Below are 26,363 nucleotides of genomic sequence, written 5' to 3' on the forward strand. Positions count from 1 at the left end.
TTTAAAGCGCACAACAACCTGATTTCTGGCTTAGGTATATGTCCGTAGTGGCATAGGGCGGATTAATATCCGCACCCTCTTTTCAACCTAACCTTACTTAATCTAACTTTTGCGTCACAAATATGAAATAACAACAAATTTGTTTATAATTACAACAATTTTTTATTAATTTTATTGAAAAAAGTACTAATATTATAAATTTATAAATGTTAAAAATACGATTTATTGCTATTTCTATTACAAAATTAAGAATATATTGTTTTTTTTTTGTATGAAACCAAAAAAGTTCATAAGATACAGAAGTTATATAAGACATATATAAGCTTTATTGCACAAATAACGTAAAACAAAGATAACTAAAAGAAACATTATTCGGTATGTTAGAAAAATAAATTAAAATTTAAATATTTTGTTTATATTCAATAGAAATATTAAATACAATTTTTATTTTTTTGGAAATATTTTTTTTTTTTTTTTAATTTTCGACATTTCATAGAAATGGATTTGATTGTAATTTTGACTCGTTATTATTTAAAACTAATTTTATAATAATTTCAGTTACACTTTAAGTTAATTTTAATATTGTAGCTCAAGAGAGCAATTCAATTATTATTTTAACATTGGATTTTCGGATATTTAATTCAAGGTTTAAAAATATTTTATATAATTAAATTTTTGAAAACTTTGAATTTATTAACATTCTAAAATTATATTTTTTAAATAAAACACAGCTTTTCGCTTAGACAAAAAAAAAATTAAACAAAATTTCATACAAGTTCCTTTACAATATTTTCTTAAAATAGAGAGAAAATATATATCATGTTATGGTTAATTTCTGATAATTTTTATCACAAAAATTGTAATTAAATTATTTTTAGATATTACAAATATATATACTTAAAAAATTTTAATTTTTCTAATTTTAACTTAAACATTTAATAGAATGAATAAAAAATTTGTAATATTCAAAAAAAAATTTATAATTTATTTTCGTAAATTTTGTTTGAAAGTTTCCTTTCATTTTATTCTTTATTTTCTTTAAAATCAAATGGACATTTCATTTGATTTCATAGAATAACAGAGTCATGTCTTAGAATGTACCACAACCCAGGCCATATTGCTATACTTTAATAGTTAAATTGAGGAAAGTGTTATACTCATATACTGCATCATGGTATATAAAAAATAAATATTATGGAAATATGGTTTGTGCTAACTAAACTTAAACTAACATTGCATTAAAACACGTGAATAAAAATGTCGGTTAATTATTGTTCTGGTTTGTTGAGAGAAAAAACATCTATGGTTATGCTGGTGTCTACAAATGGTTTTCAGTTGGAAAACAAGGAACACAATCTTAGAAATCTTCAGAGCTTTTACAGTTTTCATTGACCATTTTGAAACCGAAAATTACACGTTGTTGTATTGTAGAATTTTGGCCAATATAACACTGAGGATTATATAACACTTTGGAAATATAAAATAAACATAATATGTCATTTGGCTGAAAAGCTCTACAAAAAGCACTTCATTATAGGTATATAACAGTTTTGGGGCTGAAATCATTCATAGACTTCTGACAATACATGTAATTTTGTTTTAATATCCGATTTGTTGCACTGGCTAGCCAAATGTAACACTAAGGCCAGTATGACACTTTCGAGTGTGTCACCCTTTAGTAGCATAAAACTTTTTCCTTGAAGATTGAACGTACTACAATGACTTCTACTCATAATTATATTATGAGTAAAAGTGCATTATAAAGAAGAAGCATTTTGGTATAGGAATATAACAGTTTCATTGCTTTAATAATTTCCCTTACTAAAATCATTTATAGACTCTAGGTTTTACACACATGTTTGTTTTAATAGCCAATCTAACGATACATTATCCGATTATAAAACTTTGGCCAATATTGGTACAGGAGTATAACAGTTTCATTGTTTTAGTAGTTTCCCTTACTGAAACCAGTTATAGACTCCAGGTTTTACATACATGTTTGTTTTAATAGCCAATGCAATGATACACTATCCGATTATAGAACTTTGGCCAATATAGCGCTTAGAGGTGTATAACAGTTTAATGGTATAGCTCATAAAAGTTTCCAATACTGAAATTCACATAATAAAATCCTTAAAACACTTCAGAAAAAGCCCAAAAGTCATTACAATGCTACTCTATCCCAATATAAAACTTTGGCCAGTCTAACACTTTGGAGTGTAGAACAGTTTGATAGTATACCATATTTTCCATGATTATAGAATGTACGAAAACGACTCATACTCTCGACAATTTTACAAAAATTTGTGCATTAAGAAAAACAGAATTTAGGCATAGAAGTATAACAGTTTCGGTCCTTTCACAGTTTTTCTTGTTAAAATCATTTATGGAATCTGTTTTGTTTTGAAAGCCAATTGTGCACTGTTCGAGAATTACGGTTTAACACTTTGGCAGTATAACACTTTTGCTTTGGTAGTTGAATATTTTCGAACGATTCCTAGTAAAAAAATAAAAAAAAGAAATGAGATTTGGCTGTCAAAGATGTTAAACCGTTTTTTTTTTTTGTAGTTGTATAACTGTTTCACTGCACAGATATCAGCACTGAAATAATTTATAGACTCCCGAGAATACACAAATTGTTGGTTTGGTAGAAAATGCATAAGACCAGTAAAACTGTTTGACAGTATAACACTTTGTCCTTGGTTGTGAATCGAACTAAAATTGCTCTTAAACAATATACAGAGAATGTGTAATTTGACTTTAAGAAAACTGCACCTCATTATACAAGTATAACATTTTAATTAATGAAATCTTTAAAATAGTTTTACTTTAATTAGAGTTATTTATATAGACCCCAAAGAACACAATTTCTTGTTTGTGGTACATTATCTGAGTATAACACTTTGAGATTTTTAACAATATAGGAGTATAACAGTTTTTTCTTGGTTGTTGAACGTTCTTAAACAATTCTATAGCTTTAAATTATATTCCACAATGTTTTTAATCGTTTTATCTGACTATTTTAAAAGACCTGAAGGAAAAATTACACTTTACCATAACATTTTAATGATCCTTGTATTCTTGGTATATCCCCAAAAAGAGATATTTTTATAGATTTCTATAATGTAGTTTTTGTACCCTTTATCGCTTATAAATTCAACTCCAGTATTTGTGGTTTCATTTGCAGGAACTTATCTTGTACCTCTTCAATTTCCAACGAGTCTATGCCACACATTGACAACTCCTTCAAGGATTTACACAACTCCACGACATAATCAATAGATCGGCCAGTCAAATTAATACAGTTGCTTACATTCAGTCGCCGCAAACGAGGCAAGCCCTGGGCTATATGCAACATAGCATCGTCATCAATCATAAGGCAACTGGAAATGGTCAAATCCTCTAGGCAACGGCAATTCTCCACCAATTCCTCTATACCCATAGAGGATATTTTGTGGCAATAGCCTAAAACTAATTTACGCAGCTCACGGAACTTAAGGCCTTTAGCCAAGGCACGATTGGAAAGATTACGACAACCTCTAAGAGAGAGGCTCTGCAGACCCTTAAGGTTACGTATGGTCGAGGGGTTATCACCACCATTGCCCAAGAGACCCTCATCACTTATACGCATACAGTCATCTAGTATCAAATGTTGCAATTTTCGTTGATGTCTGAAGATATTCTCCAACGTGGCATCAGTGACAGCATCTCGGCATGACTCCAAACTAAGGTAAGTCAAATTGGGTAAACGTTGGGCCACTAAACACATGCCCTCGGACTCTGAGTCGGTAATGTCATTCAATACCAGGCTGGTGAGTATGGGATTTGTTTCCTCCACCAAACCCTGCAGCAGGCCCTTTGAAGAAATCTTAGAACAATGGGATATATTAAGGGTTCTTAGAGATTTTTTAAGTTTTCCCAAACTTTTTACACCCTCATCAGTTAGACAGCTACAGAACATTAATTCCATGGTCTCTAAGCTATTGGGCCATTTGTCCACAATCAATTTGAGCAAAGGATCATCCACCTGTAGGCCTCCACTCAAATCTAAATGTTTCAAAGGAGCCTCTTGGGGCAGGCATTCAAAGACATGCTTCAGCCATAAGTAACAGGAAATGCCTGTAATTTTCAAAGTCTCCAAACATTCCAGCAAAACAAAGACCTGCTTCCATTTTACAATCATCAAAGGAGTCGAACGTAAAATTATTTCCAAATGTTTCAGAGAGCTGGCATGGCACTGCAAAGTATAGATCAAGAGATCCTCATGATCTCTATTGATTTCTATGCAAAGTTTTTCCATTTTCACTGAGACCTCCCGCGTCAAATTTAGAATCATGTGCGTCTTAATGTAGGTAGTCACATTACTGCAGGCTATATCTAAGGCTTTGAATTTAGGAAATTTACCCAAATTCAAGGAAAAATTATTATCACTTTGCACTGTGGGTATGTGAGTGACTATGAGCTCTTCTAACTCGGGCAGGTGATCATTCAGCAAGGCAAATACGGGTGACTTGTAAAGGCGCAATTTGTGTACTTTGGTACCCAAATGTTGTAGGATTTCACTGACTTCATTGCTCAGTTCTAGGCCATGTAATTCCAAGGTGTCATATGTTAGGCGCTGAGCCAAATCAGCATCCTGACGAAGGGAGTCGATTAAAATTGCCATATTCTCTTGATTTACCACTATCTTGGTTTTATCCATAAATTCAGGCAATTGCATCAAGTCATGCCAACGCCGGCAAATCATGCGCACCTGTTGTAAATCTCCATGGGGCAAATATTTGAAAATGTGTATTAACAGCTCATTGGGTAAATCATTCCAACAGGGACTAGATTCGTTAGCAACATCACAGTCATTATAAGCATCCAGGGAATTGGCTAGGTTCAACATACTCTCCATATTAGTTAGCTGAAAAAAGAACAAGAAAAAAAGCAATATTTTAAATAAATTCTAATTAAATTATTTTTGAAATCTTTATAAACAATCAAATGTGCCATCTAAGCCAAACCTATTTTACCACTCAACTATGTTAATTCGTCTTATATGGCTTACTGCCCGTCCGGAAGTGACTTACATCTATTTTTCGTCTATAGGTTTTTTGTATTTTTAATAGAGCCGGTAGGTAGTTAGTGTTTTAATTGGTTGCCTGGTTATTCTTATATGACCATATCTCTGACAATGTGTGTTTATCTACCCCAAACAAATTCCCCGTAAGCGCTATCACTTGGTAGGTCTTGTGTTTAAGCTTGATTGATTGCATCTGTCCATGCTTAAGGCGTCACCCTTTTCGATTTATATGAATGAAAATCTATGTAATTTTGCTGGAGTTATAGGAACTACATTTAATATCAATTGCGGTATGTTCTTTGAAAAGTAAAAAAGAAACCATGGGTTAAAAAATATTGTTATTCAATGAAAAGTCTAGTGACCTAATTTATGAACCCAAAAGTTTCCACTCAAAATCATTTTCTAAGACTACTTTTTATTTGTCTGCGTATTAAAAATTAAAAAAATTCCTTTAATGAGGCAGTTAAAATTTTAATTTATTTGTATTCCCACCATTTTAGGGTGAAAGGTAAAAACTTCGTCCATTTGCTAGTAAAACCTTGAAACATTGGGTTGCGTAAAACTTATATAAAGGGTGATTTTTTAGCTATTATCTTTTTTGGCAACAGTAGTTTAAACATCTCACGCACGTTTCATGTTTTTTTACTAACAACCATCTTTAATTTGGTCTATAATTTAACCATGAATCGTCTTTCAAACGAACAACGCTTGTAAATTATTGAATTTTGTTATCAAAATGCGCGCTCTGTTAAGAAAGTTCATTGCATGCTTCTTCTTCTTCAGCGACGAATCTCATTTTTCTCAATGGGTACGTAAATAAGCAGAATTGTAGATTTTGGAGTGAAGATCAGCCAGTAGCAGTGCAAGAGCTAACAATGCATGCGGAAAAAGTGACAGTTTGGTGCGGTTTATGGGCTGGTGGCATCATTGGACCATACTTCTTCAAAGATGATGCGAATCGTAACGTAACTGTGAATGGTGAGAGCTACCGTGAGATGATATCCAACTTTTTTTTGCCCAAAATGCAAGAGTTTGACTTGCATGACATGTGGTTTCAATAAGACGGTGCCACATGCCACACAGCACGCGTAACAATGGACTTATTGAGAGGCGATTTCGTTGAACATTTTATTTCACGTTCGGGACCGGTCAATTGTCCGCCTAGATCGTGTGATTTAATGCCTTAGACTATTTTTGTGGGGCAGTGCTAAAGTTCATGTCTATACAGACAAGCTCGCTTCAATTGACGCATTGGAAGACAACAATAATGCATTTATTTGTGAGATACCGGCCGAAATGTTGGAAAGGGTATGCCAAAATTGGGCTTAGCGGATGGACCATTTGAGGACAGTCACGGTCAACATTTGCATGAAATAATCTTCAAACGCTAAATTATATGAACCGTACTATCGATTCAAAAAAAATTTAATTTTTCTGAATTTAGTTTTTTTTTTGAAAAACTTTCCCATAGCTCTTAAAAATCACCCTTTATATTCTTGATCGTCTTGACGTTTAAAGTTGATCTAGTTGAGCCTGTTCATCCATCCCACTGTCCAAATTACATTGGCAATTGAACTAAACGAAGATGAGGTTTGGGTGAAGTTTGCAATCAGACTCACTTAGACATTTTAGTCCATTGCAGCACAGGGTCCTTTATAGTCTGATATCCGAAGTAGGGCAGATCTCCCCTTACCCTAATTTTCAAAAACGCCAGATCTCGTAGATGGGTGCACCTATTGTAACGAAATATTTTATACCTTATTAAAGGCCAAAAACTCAAAATTGGTACAAAACTTTGGGATTAAATAGCCTAGCCTAGGACGCCCCATCCCAAAACCCACCCAAAATGGACATGTTTATCGTTTGCGGAAAAAGGGTTGTAAAATGAAAGGTATTCAAGAGTGGAGTACGAATTTGATATAACAACTTGGCCCCAAGTGTATGGGGGCACGGCCCACCCCCAAATGCAAATGAAAATTTGCCCGTGAACATTCCATTAAGGAACAGGGGCAAACTTCTCACAAATCACACACAGTCCACAGTCCGATTCAAGTTTAAGCTCGTCCGGACGGCGTGCCGCAGTGCGACACCTCTTTGGGGAGAAGTTTTTACATGGCATAGTACCTCACAAATGTGGCCAGTATTAGAAGGGGATAACCACGGCTGAAAATTTTATGATGGTCACGCCAGGATTTGAAACCAGGTGTTCAGCGTCATAGGCGGACATGCTAACCTCTGCGCTCGGGTGGCTCCCAAATACCTACCCAGAAATACATATTTACTGATCGAGACATTATGGGAATCAAATGAAAGGTATTTGAAAGTAGAGTACATATCTGATCCCCACCTCCGAAAACCTCCCAACAGGAAAAATTTTCCGATTGGGACAATATGGTTATCAAATGAAAGGTATTTAGATTTAGAGAATATACCTGATATAAAAATTAAGTTCAAGGTGCCTATGAGAACTCCACATCCCCAAAAATCCCCAAAACGGAAATGCTTGTCCCTCGAAACAAAATGGTTATTAAACAAAATGTCTTTGGGAGAAGACTATCCCATCCACTAAATACCCCTCAATAGGATATATAGGTTGATCGGCACACTATGGGACTTAAATGAAACGTCTATGACTGTAGAGTACGAATTTGAATAAGGATTCAAGTATTTCAATAGGACATGTAAATAGCAACAATAAAGGACTAAAATAAAAGGTCTTTGACAGTGGAGTATACACTTGGGTCGAGATGTTGGGTGAACAATACCAAACTATTATGTAGACCGACCGGGACTATATTGTACCCCAAAAAGGGGAATTAAGACCGTTTGGAAAGCAAGTTAGAAAGTCGTTGATAATAGAATAGATTTGAAAATGTTGTATTTGAAATCAATTTGTGTGGATCTGAAATTCACCCAAAGCCCTAAATGTCTTGATAACCCTCTTAAAAGGCTTTAAGGAAAATCCTCCACAATGAAGGGGGTGTATAAGATATTTACCCGGTACCTCTTTACAGGCAAATAAAAGGTAATGGTTAAGAATTGCTATGCTATTGGAGTTATATCAGAATATGCACCGATTCGAACCATACTTGGTCTTGGGTGTTGGAGTTCCTAGTAGAAGTCATTGCGAAAATTTTTAACCAAATCGGATAAGAATTGCACCATAAAAGGTCTTACGAAGTAAAGTCGGGGGATCGGTTTATATGGAAGCTATATCTGGTTTTAAACCGACCATATTTAGCACGTTAGATCATAGGAGAAGTCGCTGTACAAAATGTTAGCCAAAAATTGCGCTCTCTAGAAGCTCATGAAGTATAATGGGGGGATCGGTTTACATGGGGGCTATATCAGGCAAATAATTGATTTAAGCCATATTTGGCATAGTGTTTGGAAGTCAAAGAAAAACCTCAAGTCAAGATCCGAGATCGGTTTATAGGGCAGCTTTATTAAAACAGGGACTGATATGGCGCATTTACAATCCCAACCAAACTATACTAAAAGGAAGTATTTGTGCTAATTTTCAAGTGCCTAGCTTTATTGCTTCAAAAGGTAGCGTGTTTTCGATAAACGAAAGGACAAGGCTTAATCTACTTGGAATGCCAAGACAATCAAGAATATATGCACTTTTTGGGTTGCAGATCAATATTACGATGTGCTACAAACGGTGTGACGAAATTAGTATATCTCCATCCTATGGTGGAGGATACAAAAATGGGGTTTAGGGTGTAACGGGACGCACTGACACAGCTAATTTAAAATAAAACAAAACAAGTAAAAAGGCATTAAGTTCGGCCGGGCCGAAATTTGGATACACACCACCTCGGTTATTTATGTAAACCGTTACAATCCGGTGTAACTTAGATAACTTAAGCACCCAAATTCGGCACGTACATTGAGTGGTCTAATAAATATAAGTCACTGTTCGATTTTTTGGAACAAAATATTGGTCTTTTTGGCAGCTATATCCAAAAATATACCGATCTGAACTATATAGGACACGGATATCGAAAAGCCTAACATAATTCACTGCGTCAAATTTCAACGAAATCGGATAATAAATGCGCTTTTTATAGGGCCAAGACTTTAAATCGAGAGATCGTTCCATATGGCACCTATAACCGAATCTGGACCGATCTGGACCAAATTAAACAAGGATATAATAATCAACTCCACTACTATATCCGTAGTTATATCTTAATAGTGGCTGGTCTCTATCATATTTTATTTAGGAGCCGAGTAACATATACCAGTAACATTTTCAGACAATAAATCTACATTTTATGGGATTATGATCTAAATTGGAAGATCGGTCTATATGGCAGCTATATCTAAATATAGTCCGATCTGAAACATATTAAGGTCAGATGTCGGGAGGCTTAAAGCAACTCACTGTTTCAAATTTCAGCGAAATCGGGAAATAAAGAAAGGTTTTATGGGCTTCAGACCCCTTATCGACAGATCGGTGCATATGGCAGCTATATCTAAATATAGACCGATTTTAACCATATTAAGGTCAGATGTCGGGAGGCGAAATCGGATAATAAATAAAGCTTTTATAGGCTTCAGACCCTTTAACGGGAGATCGGTCTATATGGCAGATATATCTAAATATAGTCCGATGTAATCCATATGTGGGTCAGATGTCGGGAGGCTTAAAAAACCCTCTGTTTCAAATTTTAGCGAAATCGGGTGATAAATAAAGCTCTTATGCGCTTCAGACCCTTTATCGGCAGATCGGTCTATATGGCAGCTATATCTAAATATAGTCTGATCTGAACCATATTTAAGTCCTATGTTGGGAGGCTCAAAGCAACTCAATGTTTCAAATTTCATCGAAATCGGGTAATAAGAAAAGCTTTTATGGGCTTTAGACCCCTTATCTTCAGAACGGTCTATATGGCGGCTATGTCTTAATATAGTCCGATGTAATCCATATGTAGGTCAGATGTCGGGAGGCTTAAAATAACCCTCTGTTTCAAACAAAACTGTTATGGGCTTCAGACCCTTTATAGGCAGATCGGTCTATATGACAGCTATATCTAAATATAGTCTGATCTGAACCACATTTAAGTCCTATGTTGGGAGGCTCAAAGCGACTCAATGTTTCAAATTTTATCGAAATCGGGTAATAAGAAAAGCTTTTATGGTCTTCAGACCCCTTATCGTCAGATCGGTCTATATGGCGGCTATATCTAAATATAGTCCGATGTAATCCATATGTAGGTCAGATGTCGGGAGGCTAAAATAACCCTCTGTTTCAAATTTCAACAAAATCGGGTAATAAGAAAAGCTTTTATGGGCTTCAGACCCCTTATCGGCAGATCGGTCTATATGGCGGCTATATCTAAATATAGTCCGATCTGAACCAAATTAAGGTCGGATAATGGGAGGCCTAGAACTACTCACTGTTTCAAATTTTAGTGGAATCGTATAAGAAATAATCGGTCTATATATAAATATAGTCCGATCTGAACAATATTTATGTCAGATGTCGGCTTTAAACTACTCACTGTTTCAAATTTCAGCGAAATCGGGGAGTAAATAAAGCTTTTATGGACTTCAGACTCTTTACCGGCAGATCGGTTTACATGGCAGCTATATCCAAATATGGCCCGTTGAAAAACTTAACTAGTGTGCATCAAAAGGACGTATCTGTGCCAAATTTCAGCTCAATATCTCAATTTTTGAAGGCTGTAGAGTGATTACAACAGACGGACAGACACACGGACATCGTAAAATCGTCTTAGAATTTTACGATCATCCGGAAATTGATATTTCGATGTGTTGCAAACAGAATGACTAAATGAATATACCCCCAATCCTACGGTGGTGGGTACAACAAGTAAACACATTCATTTGTGATTAATTTTTTTTAGTATACCCTATGTAGGGTAACAAAAGGTCACCTTGTCCCGACTTTAGCCTGTCCTTACTTGGTTTATAATGCGTTTTGACAAATGTTCGACCGAAAAGTCCAAGCCAGTACTAGGCTATAGTCAGTTAAAGTGAAAGAAAGTTAAAATTGCTCCCTATTTTAATTACATAATAAATTGTTAAATTTCATTCCAATTAGAGCATGTTAAATTTAGAATGTACTATTCATTAGAATTCATTTATAACATGTACAGTATAATTATTGCAATCATGTTATTTTGGTTAGTAAACAACACCTGCATCCGCTTTACAAGCAGAAATTTGAATCTTATCTGTTTTGGTGATTGATTCATATGCTCTCGAACATTATGTTTTTATTTCTATGCCCAAATAAGAATTTTAATTACAACCCTTTTTTCACAGAGCAGTTGTGATATGAATTTTCAAATTAATCAGACAAAATTGATTGTGTTTTACATATTGTTTTTGTTTTCCGCAACGGTGTGTATGTGCAAATACATATTTTAAATATTGAGATGAAACGCCTACATCAGTGACAGCTGTCGAATATTGTCTAATGGTACAAGAACGGTGGTCAAAATCAAATGCCATCTGATGGATGGATGGATGGACTGGCTGACTGACTCATCATCAGTCTTGGTATGCGACAATCATTTTGGTTAAAAATATCATTATTTGTTGTATGTGCGCTTATTTGAAAAGTATGTGCGCTTATGTGAAAATGATGATTAGACTTTGATTGTTCTCATATGCTTTGCAAATATCTTACTTAAGTGACATGTAAGACGGAAGCATTTTCGAAATATTTGTCCCGCAACATAAGCCATTAGCAAATTGAAAATGAAAATAATACTCTTGAAGACAACCCACAATTACAAGAAAAATTAAATGGATTATGAAAGAGAAGGTAAAAATAGATAAACGTGTATCAGCCTTTTAAAAGTTTACAGCATGAGATAACGTAAAAGGGGTGTGGGGCAAATTCACAATTTGAAATTTATTTTTGTCTTAAATTGTTGTTACTGATAACACTGGTAGAAATAATTTTGTGGAACATTTTAAACCTCAAATAACCCATTGAAGGGGTATTGTTGGCGCCCTTTCTTCCCCAAGGGTTATAAACTCCATAAAATCCTATTGTGTCAGGTCCAAAGAATATTTTGGGACATGCTGCATTCTACTTTTAATGAAGTAATTATCTCTTTATTGAAAAAAGGAACAAGATGATGCCTTCAATGGAATGCTTGAGTTAAAAATTAAAATATTCCACAAAAATATTCTTCTTAGTTGCACCATACTCACAACATCTATAAAGAAAATCAACCAATACCTATGGCGCAACCAGTGGAAACAGAATCAGGTGGCAAAAATCGAAATTTTCATAAGCGCTTAGAAAAATCATAGAAGAATCCTTCGATGTCAAGACGTACACATCGGCGGATTGCATTGACATCGAGGGGGCGTTTAACAAAGTGCGGACCGGCACATTGATCCAATCCTCCAATCCAATACCGGGTGGACTAAGTCCTTAGAGACTGGATAAACCATATGCTAAGGAACAGGTGGATAAATTGCGGGTCCCATTACATAAATATAAGGGAGAAAGTGGCACAGGTGGGGTATTTTATCGCCACTACTTTGGTTGACCACCATCAATAAGCTATTGCGGATGCTGACTGAGAACAGATTTGAACCCGTCTGCTATGCAGACGACGCTATAATACTTCTTAGGGGTAAGGATCCGAACCATCTATGCAGAAGGGCCGAAAGGGTCTTGCATATGCCATATAACTGGGCTACACCCAGCGGTCTCAATGTTAACCCAGAGAAGACTGAATTATGCCTGTTCACGAGGAAAACGAAGGTGGGTCAATTAGACGCACCACGTTTCCTCAATAAAACGATTTCGATATCTGACAAGATCATATACTTAGAAGTGATCTTGGATAGGAAACTTAATTGGAAGTGTCACATTCACAGATGTTGGGCACTATATAAATGGGCCGTAGGCTCGAAATGAGGCCTGAATCCGAGGATAGCCCACTGGCTCTACAGGAGCGTGATTAAAGCAATACTTACTTACCCCAAGTAGTTTGGTTGACTGCTATGAAGACAAAGTGCAACATAAGAATCATGTTGTCTTGGAATAGGCGGAGCGATGAGGACTACGCCCACTAGGGCACTGGAGACTATTCTAGATATCCGACCCATTGACATACAGATTAAGTGTAAGGCAGCAATTGCGGCTATGAGATTTAAGGCAATGGGAGAATGGATTGGGGATGGAAGCACCTCAGCAGGTGGAGATCCGGGCGATCACGGAATGCAGGAGGTGGTGTGGTGGTAACGCGAGGACGACGAGTGTGAACATCTTTACGGACAGTAACGTAATGCTGGTAACATTTGTGAGGTACTATGGCATGTAAAACTTCTCTCCAAAGAGGTGTCGCACTGCGGCACGCCGTTCGGATTCGGTTATAAAAAGGAGACCCCTTATCATTGAGCTTAAACTTGAATTGGACTGCACTCATTGATATTTGAGAAGTTGGCCCCTGTTCCTTAGTGGAATGTTAATGGGCAAAATTTGCAATTTTTATTTTGATACGGCCGTTCAAAGTTGATCTTTTTCAATTAACTTCAGTCAATTTAAAGCAAAAAAAAAAATACATTTCAGTCTCAAGTTCCTAGTTTTTGCAAAATAAAACGAGAAGGCCACCGTAGCGCAGAGGTTAGCATGTCCGCTTATGACGCTGAACGTGTGGGTTGGAATCCTGGCGAGACCATCAGAAAAATATTTCAGCTGTGGTTTTCCCCTCCTAATGCTGGCAACATTTGTGAGGTACTATGCCATGTAAAACTTCTCTCCAAAGAGGTGTCGCACTGCGGCACGCCGTTCGGACTCGGCTATAAAAAGGAGGCCCCTTATCATTGAGTTTAAGCTTGAATCGAACTGCACTCATTGATATGTCAGAAGTTTGCCCCTGTTCCTTAGTGGAATGTTCATGGGAAAAATTTTCAAATTTTCAAAACAAGAAACGAAAAAGAGTTCGAAGGAATATAGACAAATTGACCGACGAACCGCCAAGCAAGCGTCCTAGGTAAAGTTATAAAGTTATAAGTGGGGCGTCTGCCTGAAGGAACTCAGAGGCAAATCAAACTTTACCAGACAAAAGTTCATACATACTAACATTGGCCCAAAAGAGGATCAATGAGTTTGCTTCAGAAGAGTATCCAAAACCCTTGTCCCCATTTGACTTTTATGGCTTCCAACAACTGTGTCTATTACGGTCTAAATCGGTCTATAACCTGATATAGCTCCCATACAAACCAATCTCCCGTTTTGACTTCTTAAGCCCTTACTAGCCGCAATTCTTCTCCGATTTGGCTTAAATATTGCTCATAGTGTTCTGTTAAGACTTCTAACAAATATGCCAAGTACGGTTCAAATCGGTCTATAACATGATATAACTCCCATATAAAGTGATCTCTCGATTTGACTTTCTGAGCCCTTACAAGCCGCAATTTTTTTCAGATTTGACAGATAGTGTTCGGAGTGCCAAATACGGTCACAATCGGTCTATAACCTGATATAGCTCCCCTGTAAACCGGTTTCTCGATGATCCTTGTTCGTTTCCTAGAAGCTTTAATTTTTGTTGGTTTGACAGAAGTTTGGTATGTAGAATAAAAGTATGCCCTTCAACAAAATTTATTTTGTATACATTTTTAGCATAATCCATGGCGGTGGTTTTATAAGATTCCCCCGGCTGAACTTGCACGCCTTTACTTGTTTTTTTTTTTTTAATATTGCAAATGGCGATCTTTGTCAAAATATTGATAGAAAATAAATAACAATCGATATTTAGCCAAATAATTAAATGTAGACAGTACAATCGATATTTTGCCACCTCTATTTCTTTAAGCTTCTGAGGGTAAATCACAATTTAAGAGGTACTCATATTTCACTATTTTTCAACTTTGATGGAAATTAAAAAAATATATATACCCAAAATAATCCTCGCCATATTTTCAAAATACGCTCTTCGAATTCCCTTTATGCCAAATTCCAAAAAAGAAAATTAAAAAAGACATGTTTCAAGAAGTGTTTGGAGAACACATCCCACAGTCGAAAATTTCTTGAAATAATTCTATAACATTTGAACGTATAATAATATCTACACAAAACTTTGCATAGTGAATGTGGAGATGGTATCCAATAACTATGCAGAGTTTGGTGACCCTAGTAGGTCACCTCTAGCATTTCAAATTTTGAAGTGCTGTCAAATAGGCATTTATAGGCAAAAGATGAAAATCCTACATCCTTCATGCATAGATGACTGGAATATCTATAACCTTTTATTGGATATTGGAATTATTATCGTCAGTATTTTTGGAATTGTGGCACTATTTCTTTACCAGTTGCATTATATGATTATACCATTGGAAAGGTTACAAAATTTTCCGAATACTAAAAATTGATAAAGATTGCCCCTTCCTATAAAAAAATTATGCGTTTCCCAACCTAAAATATCCGAAAAAAAAAATTTAATTACAATTAAAGATGAAAATTTTACGGAAAATTTAAAAAATAAAATTAAGTTTTGGTTGATAATTTTATAATATTCAGGCTTTAAAAAAAGAAGAAAAATTAAAGAAAATATTTTTACTCCACTTAGCTAAAATTTTTCCACAAATTTTGACTTTGTTAAGCCATAACTAAGCACCTTGAACTCGCAGCACCCTTTTCAAACATTGACTTTATAGGCTGAATACTTATCTGTCATATACCGCTTAAATCATTCAATTATCTTATTCGCTTCAAAAGATATGATTTTTGCAACGAAAAAACTCAAATCGCGCCACTCTGTAATGTTTGGAAATGACAGACGATTATGTTTTCACTAAATTTATATCCAGCTGAAAATTTTAATGTTATATTGATTTTGTGTTGATACTATGTACGCAAATTTATTTGAGAGATCCGCTAATGCACCTGTCTAATAGTGTCAACTATTGTTATGGCATCATACTATTAGCTCTATGTTCACAGTTGATCAAACTGTCAATAAATAATTATTACTTCGATGGACTATAACCATAAATTTTGAGAGGCTGTCCATAGGTTGGAAGCTTGCCAGAAGAAATTTGCTCTTTTAAGAAATTTTTTGTGCACGTGTGTCTAAATACTAATCACAACTATATCTGCAGCCCTATATAACGTTCTTGGTCGTCTTGACATTCTCAACTGATCTAGCCGTCTGTCTGTGGAATTAAATACAGCTTTAAAAAGAATGAAAGCTATACGCTTTAACTTATGAGAAAATACTTGTTATTGATGTTTTAATTCGGATACAGCTCCTTTGTAAAGCAATCTCCCAGTTTGACTTCCTGAACTTATAGAAGTCTTAATGATTGCCTTATTTATCTAAAATTTGATACTAAAAAAGCATTCAAACTTTGCAATACTGACACACCTTCAAAAATTTGTACAAGAAAAAATTTTATATGCTATCTAATGTAGGGCAAATAAATTGCCTATTTCGATCTAATGTTTAACGCTGTTTGAGTTTTTTTTTTTTTTGACAAATAAAATATGTCAAAAAAATGTGTCTAATGTGAGTACAAAATTAAGAATGTTCGAATTTAACATATTTTGGGCAAAAATTATAAAACAAGTTGGGTCAAATATTTGACTAATCTGAACCTACCTTCAGATGATCAAGCCATGTATGTCCGTCTGTCTGTTGAAATTGCACTACATTCTTTAAAAGTAAAGATATTGAGCTGCATTTTTCTACAGATTTTTTTTGTCCGTAGGCAGAATCTCTTTATCGGACTATATCTTGTATAGCCCCCATATAGCAGAGCTGGCAAACTATCGATATTTTTCAAAAAATATCGATAACTATCGATACTATCGTTGATTTCAGTAACTTTAAAGCAAAAAATAAATACATTTCTGTCTCAAGTTCCTAGTTTTTGCAAAATAAAACAAAAAAAAAGGAGTTAGAAAAAATATAGACAAGTTAACAGATGAACCGCCAAGCAAGCGTCCTAGGAAAAGTTATAAGTGGGCCGTCTGCCTTAAGGAACTCAGAGGCAAATCAAACTTTACTAGGCACAAATTCATGCATACTGCTGGTACGCCGTGATTTTTGCGGCAACTGCTATCGCCAGGAAGTTGACCTAAAGTACCTCATAACATCGGCCCAAAAGAGGATCAATGAATTTGCTTGCAAGAGTGTTCAAAACCCTTGCGCTCAAGGAAAGACTTCGGTTACATGCAAGTCCACGCAAGTACACGAGTCCGCAATAATATTTTAATGCCTTTTGCAATTGCAGTTGAACCAGCCTTGATGAGCTACCATCAGGACGCCTCTTTTCACATTTGTTCCAGACATTTGCTTACTAGAGTGTTATAAAGTTACATGTATGGAAGCATACTGGAAAAAAAGACCTTAAATTGTTTACTTTTCAAAGGTTATGAAGTGGGTCTATCGCATTTGGCTCACCTTAGATTATTCCAGAATGATGGGTGAGACCTTTTCAGATGGTCATACAGATTTGATGTATTGCCACTAGTTTTATATATATTTGAACACATACGGCATTTAGCGCTTTTTCCATACTTGGCTATTAGAAAAAAAGACCAAACTTCTGATGGCTTCTTTCTTGTCATTACACTGTTTTTGGGAGTCATAACAAAACACTTCATGAATAATTTCATCCATATCGGATGGGAATTACGCCTTCTAGTGACTCAAGAAGTCAAGATCCAAGTTTGGTTTAAATGGTAGCTATATCAGGTAATAGACCGATTTGAACCATACTTAACACAGTTGCTGGGAGTTTAAACAAAATATGTCATGCAAAATTTCCGCCAAATCGCATAAGAATTGAGCTCTCTAGAGGCTTAAGAAATCAGGATCCGATATCTGCTTTTATGACATGGACCGATTTGCCCCATTTACAATCCCAACCGACTTACACTAATAACAAGTATTCGTGCAAAATTTTAAGCGGGTAGCTTTACTCCTTCGAAAGTTAGCATGCTTTCGACAGACAAACGGACGAACGGATGGACGGACGGACATGGCTAGATTGATGATCATGATGATCAAGAATATATGTACCTTATGGGGTCTCACACGAATATTTCGAGGTGTTAAAAACGAAATTAGTATACCCCATGCTATGGTGGAGGGTATAAAAGAAAGGATTATAAGTAATCGTCGTATCCTCTTTGCAGCCAACGTAGGAACTAGCAGTTGGGTAAAATGTTTTTTCCATATCTTCAGTATGCTATCTGTGTCAGTTATCACATTTCCTTCTTAGTCTCTGCAGGAAGATGTGCCTGCACCAAAGCCATCGGTTTAATGTTCAATTCTTTGGTAAAATTTCCGGACTTCATTCTGACTCTATTCGGTCACACTCACGTCTTTCCATTTCCAAATTTGTTATTCAAAACAGCAAAAATATTTGCTAAAACAGCAGTTTTTGTCTGCTGAAAATGGGGAAGCAGACATTACTGCTGTTTCAGCAAACATAGTTCTGCTGTATTAGCAAACATTTCGTACTGCTATTTCGACTAACAAAATCTGCTGTCTTGAGTACACAAGTCGGCTGAAAAAAATTTTTATGCTACTTTTAAGGTTGGTCTGTTGCATGTTTTGATTACATCAGGCATTTTCTTTGATTTTTTTAGAAATTTAGTTGGAAGAGACGATTTTAATTTGTGGAAAATAACTGTAAAGAAGTTACCAAATCCGTCCTGAGCTAGCTCTCATATTTTGTATCTAAATTTAAAGAAAAAAGTTTATGGAAATTATACATTATGTGGTGATTTTAGCCAAACACTGAGGCTCACATTTACATATGTGTTCTATTTTTTCGTCTAACATCCATTCATAATTAAGTAGCGGTAATTTTCTGCAAACAACAGACTTTTCAGCAGTAACCCTGCTACTCTGAATTTGCAGTACTACAGCAGCAAAATTAACTACTAATATTCAGCAGACAGTGTTTGCTATTTTCAGCTAACTTTTTTCTTTGAGTGTAAGAATTTTGGAAACATTTTTTGTTTGATTTTATTTTGGATATAAAAAATTGCCTACTTTCGATAAGCCAATTTTCAACCAAAACATGACCGAATACGACGGGAAAAAATTTTTAACAAGTTCCATTCGTCTACTTAACGCCAATCCAAATTTCACTAGGATACTTCTTTCCTAACTCGAGCTAGAATTTTTCTAGGCAGCTCTATTCTTGCATATTTTTCCACCCATTCGTCGTTAATAGGTTAATAGTAAAAAAGTGCAGTTGCGTTTCCATCACCTAGCATGAAATATCAATACCAGGGGGTAGTTAAACCTTTGTCATTGAGAGATCCCCCATAGTATTATTGAGCAGTCAATATAACAAACCCAGTTTTTGTTTCGGTTGTAGTGATTAATTTATTATGACCGTTCATGCCATTGTCCATTTTCAAAATGATACCCACAACAACCACCCTGCGTCAAACGGCTTATATATATTTCGGATAGGTCACGAACATGGTGCGTTAGTGATTAAACTCATTGCAGGCATGCCATTGAGTATGTTACGCATGACAACCAGCTAAGAGCGTAGAGAGGAGGTGAAACCGTTAAACAGCTGATAATAAACAAGGAAATAATAATTTGGTAAGCGGCCGCTTTCGCTGCGGCTACTGCTGACGTTCACCCCAATTGAAATAAATTTCATTCGCAATCGCCGATTCATTCCATATCGGTCACTGCCAAGAAAAACGAGGAATGCAAATGGTCTGCTGCCGACTTACACCTGACACTGGCACTCAAGGCAGTGACCCTAACAATTAATTTAAAAATGAAAACTGGCGGCATTTTCTGCTCTTATTCTCGTTTTGCTTATTGTTGTGTGATTGCTGTAGTTGTTGCTATTGTATTATCTGTATGCTTTTGTTAAATGCCGCATTTATGCGCCAAGGTTATTATTAATAGTAACGATAATAATAACAAAAGTGTCATTCAAGTGTAGGTGTAACTAAACAATGCTGCCACTGGTGAAAATATTTTTGAGAAAATATGAGGATAAAATTTGACTTTCACACACAAAAATGTTTGTTTAATTTTTCGAAATTTTTTTGTATGAAATTTGTTTTTAATATGGATAGAAACTTGATTTTCATAAAAAAATTGCCTAATCTATTTTTTCTTAGAAATGTTATAAAAATTTAATTTTTAGCATAGTTTACATTTTTTTAATTGTTGTACCAAGAAAGTGTAAAAAACTAGAGACAAAGAATTTTATGTTGATAACATTGGTTGTATCTGGTCTATGTGGGAATGCTTGTATGTGTATCCACATACAAGCTTTTCAATTTTCTCATTGTCAATCATAAATTTCCAAAGGCAAATTGCCCATAAACTATTTTAAAGAAAATTTAAAAAAAAAACGACTTTAAATTTACATACGAACCCATAAAAAATATTTTTAAATTATTTTTTATTGAATGGAATTAGCACCAGAAGAATGCGGACAGACAGAAATTGTATTGTACGTATTGGGCAGTTGTAAACAAGTAAAAGTGTGCTATGTTCGTCCGGGCCGAATCTTGAGAACCCAACACCATGGATTCTACTAAAAATTTATACAAACTAAATTTAGAAGAAGGAAGCTATATCAGGTTCTCGGCCGATTTGGACCGTATTTGATAGTTGTAACAGAAGACCGCATGCAAAATTTAAGCCAAATCGGACAAAATTGCGGCTTGTAAGGACTCAAGAAGTCTAATCGGCAGATCGGTTTATATGGGTGCTATATCATGTTACAAACCGATTTGGACTTTACTTAGTACAGTTGTTCGAAGTTGTAACAGAACACTACATGCAAAAGGGTAGCCAAATCGGATAAAAATTGCAGCTTGTAAGGGCTCAAGGATTCACATGGGGAGATCGGTTTATATGGGAGCTATATCAGGTTATAAACCGATTTGAAACGTACTTGGCACAGTTATTGGAAGTTATAACAGAACACTATGTGCAAAATTTAGGCTAAATCGGCTCCAGGGTCTAAAGATGTCATATCGGGAAATCGGTTAATATGGGAGCTATATCAGGTTGTAGATCGATTTGGACTTTACTTAGTACAGTTGTTGACAGTCGTAGCAGAACATGGCATGCAAAATTTTAGCCAAATCGGACAAAAATTGCAGCTTCCAGGGGCTCAAGTTGTCAAATCGGGAGATCGGTTTATATGGGAGCTATATCCAAATCTGAACCGATATAGCGAATTTGCAATCCCCAATGACCTACATTAATGGTTAGTATCTGAGCAAAATTTCAAGCTGCTAGCTTTACGCGTTCGAACGCTATCGGGATTTCGACAGATATTTCGAGGTGTTACAAACGGAATGACTAGATTAATATATCTCCACTCTATGGTGGTGAGTACAAAAATGCGAAACACATGACATCATCTAATCAAATGTACATGCCTAAATATATGTTTGCATGTCGCTGTTGCGAACATTTAGATTGAAATGAGTGTGCGTACATAAAACAGCCATACGCACCGCAACGTAAGTAAGACCACATTTTTTCATATCTCAAAACCAGAACAGTATTGAATATTTATCGCACAATGGTGCTGGGTGATGCCAATGTGCTGTGGTTCCGGCATGGAATTTAGCGTCACGCGACATGGCGCTCATCTGTTGCTATGCTCATCAACGTAATTACCACCATTTTAAATTTAAGAATAATGAAACAAAATATACAATACAAAATAAATAATTAGAAAATTGTGAAGATGAAAAAAGTAAAAAGGCGTTAAATTCGTCCGGCCTGAACTTAGGCGACCCCCCTTCGGATATACGTATATATATCACATTTCGTCGAAATGGCTCTTAATTAAAGAATGGGTGCCAATAATACACGTGATTACAAGGCGAGTTATTGGCTCCTACAAATAACCAATGGCCAACATCAGCTTCTGTTCGCAGGTTAAGGGAGGCTGGAGGCGAGCGTCAGATCTTGGAGCTAGCGGCTCGCCAAAACGAGGCCACATGTGCGAACCCACAAACCCCATACGGTTGGGATGCTGGGCCAGTAACCCACCCCCGGAAAACTAAAAGAATCACAATGAGAAACAAAGAAATAACAAACCCCAAGCAGTTGGGACGCTGGGCCAGTAACCCACCCCCGGAAAACTAAAAGAATCACTATGAGAAACAAAGAAATAGCAAAACGGACCCTCCCCCCCCCAAACGTTGAAAATCCACGCAAACGAAAAAAGGACCATGATTTACGGATTTTCATCTGGAATGTCCGCACTCTCTATAGAAAAGGTGCAGTATACGCGATGGCGGATGTATTGAAGAAGTACATGGCAGATATTACCGCCTTACAGGAAGTCCGACAAACGGTGACAAACTATACTATATGGCAGCTATAGTATAGTTCGGCACCGTTTGGCAACACGAGTCATGATTTTGACTGTGGATTTTTGGTTAGTCGGAGACTGACACATCTTGTCTCAAGCTTTACTTCGGTGGATGAGAGGCTAGACACAATCCGCGTAAAACCCAAATTCTTGAACATCAGCCTTATTTGTGCCCATTGAAGACAAGGACGAGCAGAACAAGGATATTTTCCACAAGCGCCTAGAGAGAGAATAATGCTAAGATAGGGAAGGAAGATATCTTTGGCAATCAGTTGCAACGTACCAGATGAAGGAGAGGTATCGGGAGAAAGGGAAAGAGGAGAAACGTCTGTTCCGCAGAAAGAAAAGGGAAATGGAAAGACGTGAGTGTAAGCGAATTGAGATGTACAGGAATCAGAATGAAGTCTGGAACTTTTACCAAAAAATTGAACATCAAACCGATGGCTTTGGTGCAGGCACATCCTCCTGCGGAGACAAAGGAAGAAATCTGGTAACTGATACAGATAGCATGTTAAGGATATGGATATAACATTTTACCCAACTGCTAGTGTCCGATGACGGCGGCGAAGAACCAATCCCTAATGATAGCTTAGAATGTTTGCCTCCTAGTTAGAAATAGGTCCAAGTAGCAGTGACTCGACTGAAGAACAACAAGGCAGCAGGATCCGAGAGTTACCCGCTATTTAAGACCGGAGGTGACACACTGATATGGCGTATGCATCAGCTTGTCTGCGCAATCTGTTTAAAAGAACGAATACTCAATGATTGCGACCTCAGCATACTACGTCCCGTACACAAGAAATGAGACAAGACAGAATGTGCCAACTACAGAGGAATAAGTCTCCTCCCCTTTGCATACAAGATTCTCTCGAGCGTACTGTGTGAAAGATTAAAACCTAAAGTCAATGAGATAATTGGGCCCTATCAATGCGGCTTTAGACCTGATAAATCAACCCTAGACCAGATATTCACACTGCGCCAAATCCTGAAAAAAGACGCGAGAAGGACAAATCCACAAGTACCATCTTTTTGTTGACTACAAAGCCGCTTTCGATACATCTTTACGGTCAAAGGTATTTCAAGCCATGTCTGAGTTTGGTATCCCTGCAAAATTAATACGAACCTGACACTTGCTGATACGCGTTCCTCAGTAAGAATAGGAAAGAATCTCTCGGAACCATTTAATACCTAACGAGGTTTCAGACAAAGAGACAGCCTATCATGTGATCTCTTTGATATTATGCTGAAGAAGATTATACGAGAAGCAGATATCAATAGATATGGCATACTATTCACAAGAGAACACATGCTACTCGCCTACGCCGACGACTTCGACATCATAGGTCGGTCACCGGAAGTAATAACTGCTGCCTTTGAAAGAATCGAGTCAGTGAAAATGGGTCTGGCAATAAATGGAGATAAGACGAAATGGATGGTTTCAACACCCCAAACGCCTTGTACAACCGATCAGATAAAGGAAATGGAGAAAGTTGGGAACCACAACTTTAAGATAGTCAGTAACTTTATCTACCTCGGCACCGCAGTAACCGAAACGAATGACACCAGTTTTGGGATAAAGCGAAGAATAATACTGGAAAAGAGATGCTACTTTGGATTCAGTAAGCAGTTTAGAAACAAGGCCACCTCTCGATAGACGAAGATTGCACTAAACAAGGCACTGATACTACCCGTGTTGTTATATGGTTCTGAGGCATGGGTACTTGTGAAAGTAGATGAGGCAGTGCTTGGAGTATTTGAGAGAAAGATTCTTCGTAAAATATATGGATCAGTGTGCGTTAATGGAGAATATAGGCGTTCTATGAACCACGAGCTGTATGACGACGCTAACATAGTTACATGTATCAAAATACAACGGCTGCGTGGGCTAGGTCATGTTATCAGAATGGATGATGAAGCTCCAGCAAAGAAGTGTTTTAAAGGCAAACACGGTGGTACTCGCAAACCAGGAAGACCAAAAGCCCTATGAAATGATCAAGTGGTGGAAGATACTTCGAAACTTTGTGTCGGAGATTTTAGAATGAGCGCAGAAGATCGAGGCGCTTGGGACGTTATTCTTCGTTCGACTAGTGGAACAAATGTTCTGTCGTAGCCAATTAAAGTAAAGTAAGTACCCACCGTGTTTCTATATTCTGTTCGCTCTTGTACTATCTGCTCTTGTATCCTGCCTGTTCCAGTATCCTCATCACATTTAAATCAACATATAAATCTATAACTCTTCTTTATATATATTTACTTGTTAATCTTCTGTTATATACTTTTTTCTGGAAGTAATTATTTACCTACATCTTAACTGGAAAATTTGATTTATAAGAATTAATACCGGCTTTCTACGATGCCGAGAAACAAATAAGTGATATTTCTCCAGTAAATGTTAAAAACATTATGTTCAACGTTTCGCTATATTTTTTTAAATATTGACAACACTTTTCGCAATGTGCTAAAGACTTTACAGAGTTTATGTACATTTTGGCCTTGTGTGTTTTTGTTGTTGTTGTTTACAGCTGAGAGACACAGAAAATTTTGAGCAGAATTCATTGCCAATGTAAAAACATTGAGAACATTGGGGCAACGGTCGGTTGTGTGTAAAACAATTCCTATGTACGCAAAGAGTATCCCCTTGGATGATAATGGAATGGGGGGATGGGTGATACATTTGTTTTGGTTCTTTATGTACTGAGTGTTAATTAAAGGGAGATGTTGTTTTGAAAGCTTTAACAAGTTAAACAAACACATTTGTTACAAGTTAAACAACAACTTTTCTGAGAAAGACCCATAGATATCAGATACACCATAGTAGACATTAACACATGCTAGACCTTAGATACATACAAAACCCACTTTTTCAAATTCTACACTTTACACAATAGGTTCTTACTTTTTTCTGGCTTTGACACATTTGATTTATACCATGGCATGATGGTACAAAACAATAGTTTCCTGGTTATTCCACACACTTATTTACCTGCTTGTTTCTGGGCCCTTTGTAAACCCGGTTTGTTGTTCTTACATCCATGATGATGGCTTTGTTACTGCTACTGCTACTACTCCTCCTCCTTTGATACAATGTCGTTGTGACGTCCGTCTCGATATCTTTTCGTTTTGTGGCTATTACGTTGAAGTGGTGATGTTAACAAACTCACTGGTGCTTCTTGTTCTATTTAACTACACGGAACTTTAATCAAATTATTTTTTTTTATAAATTTAATGTAGTGGCTTTGATTTTTCACTTCCCACTAAAGGGCTTTTAGACATTCCCTCCACTGTTTTGATGGGTTTTTATGACTATTTACTTTTTATTCCATTTGAATTCTTAATTAGGCTGTTGTTTTTTTTAATTTTTTATTCAAATTTTATTCATAGAATTTTAATTTTCCAAAACTTTTTTTTCACTTTGAAATTCTAAGAACTTTAGCGCGAAGGCTTTTAATTTTTATGAGGATTTTCTTTTGAATATTTTTATTTTATTTTTATTTTCATATTTTCACTGCTTTTTTTCTTTCCATTCACATGGAAGTTGGTATGTATTGTTTGTTGTAAGACGATAGGGAGACGTTGTTATGGGATTTTTTCTACGTCTCTATGGCAAAACAACAACCTGCGCAATAATATTCATTGTAAATAAGAACACCATAATACTCCAAGCAATGTTGTTTTTGCTGCTGCTCTGGTTGATGTTGTTGTTGTTGCTGCTTACAACGTTTTTACGTTCACGCACACGAGCTCTGGGTTACAACTTATCTATTACCTAGCGACGGACCGACTATGGCTATGATGTTGATTCTAGCGGATACAGAAGCACACTCACTTAACCACTACGTACTTTACGAAAGCTAAACGACGGCGGTTCCGTTGGTTGCGGTGCGATTTGTACGAACGCACATCTATGTTTATTCGCCTATGTTTTGTGAATGGTCCCACAACCATTAGAGCAGAGAGCATT

The 26,363-nt window shown here is 36.3% G+C and overlaps 1 protein-coding gene across 1 annotated transcript; it reads right to left on the minus strand.

The window, feature by feature from the left end:
- Window positions 1-2,512: 2,512 nt before the first annotated feature.
- Window positions 2,513-26,363, minus strand: LOC106089937 (uncharacterized). Its single transcript, XM_013255932.2, has 2 exons — window positions 25,386-26,363; window positions 2,513-4,909 (listed from the first exon to the last, which is right to left on the minus strand). Exons 1-2 carry the CDS (start codon window positions 25,434-25,436, stop codon window positions 3,149-3,151), a joined length of 1,812 nt encoding a protein of 603 aa, XP_013111386.2. The 5' UTR covers window positions 25,437-26,363; the 3' UTR covers window positions 2,513-3,148.

The sequence above is a fragment of the Stomoxys calcitrans genome, chromosome 2 (assembly GCF_963082655.1).
Source record: "Stomoxys calcitrans chromosome 2, idStoCalc2.1, whole genome shotgun sequence".
In the NCBI taxonomy this organism is placed as follows: Eukaryota; Metazoa; Arthropoda; class Insecta; order Diptera; family Muscidae; genus Stomoxys; species Stomoxys calcitrans.

Coding starts and splice junctions, on each gene's coding strand:
- LOC106089937 (XM_013255932.2), bottom strand. CDS start 25,436: ATGGATGTAAGAACAACAAACCGGGTTTACAAAGGGCCCAGAAACAAG. Junction 4,910..25,385: donor AAGGGCCCAGAAACAAGCAG/GTAAATAAGTGT, acceptor TTCTTTTTTCAG/CTAACTAATATGGAGAGTAT.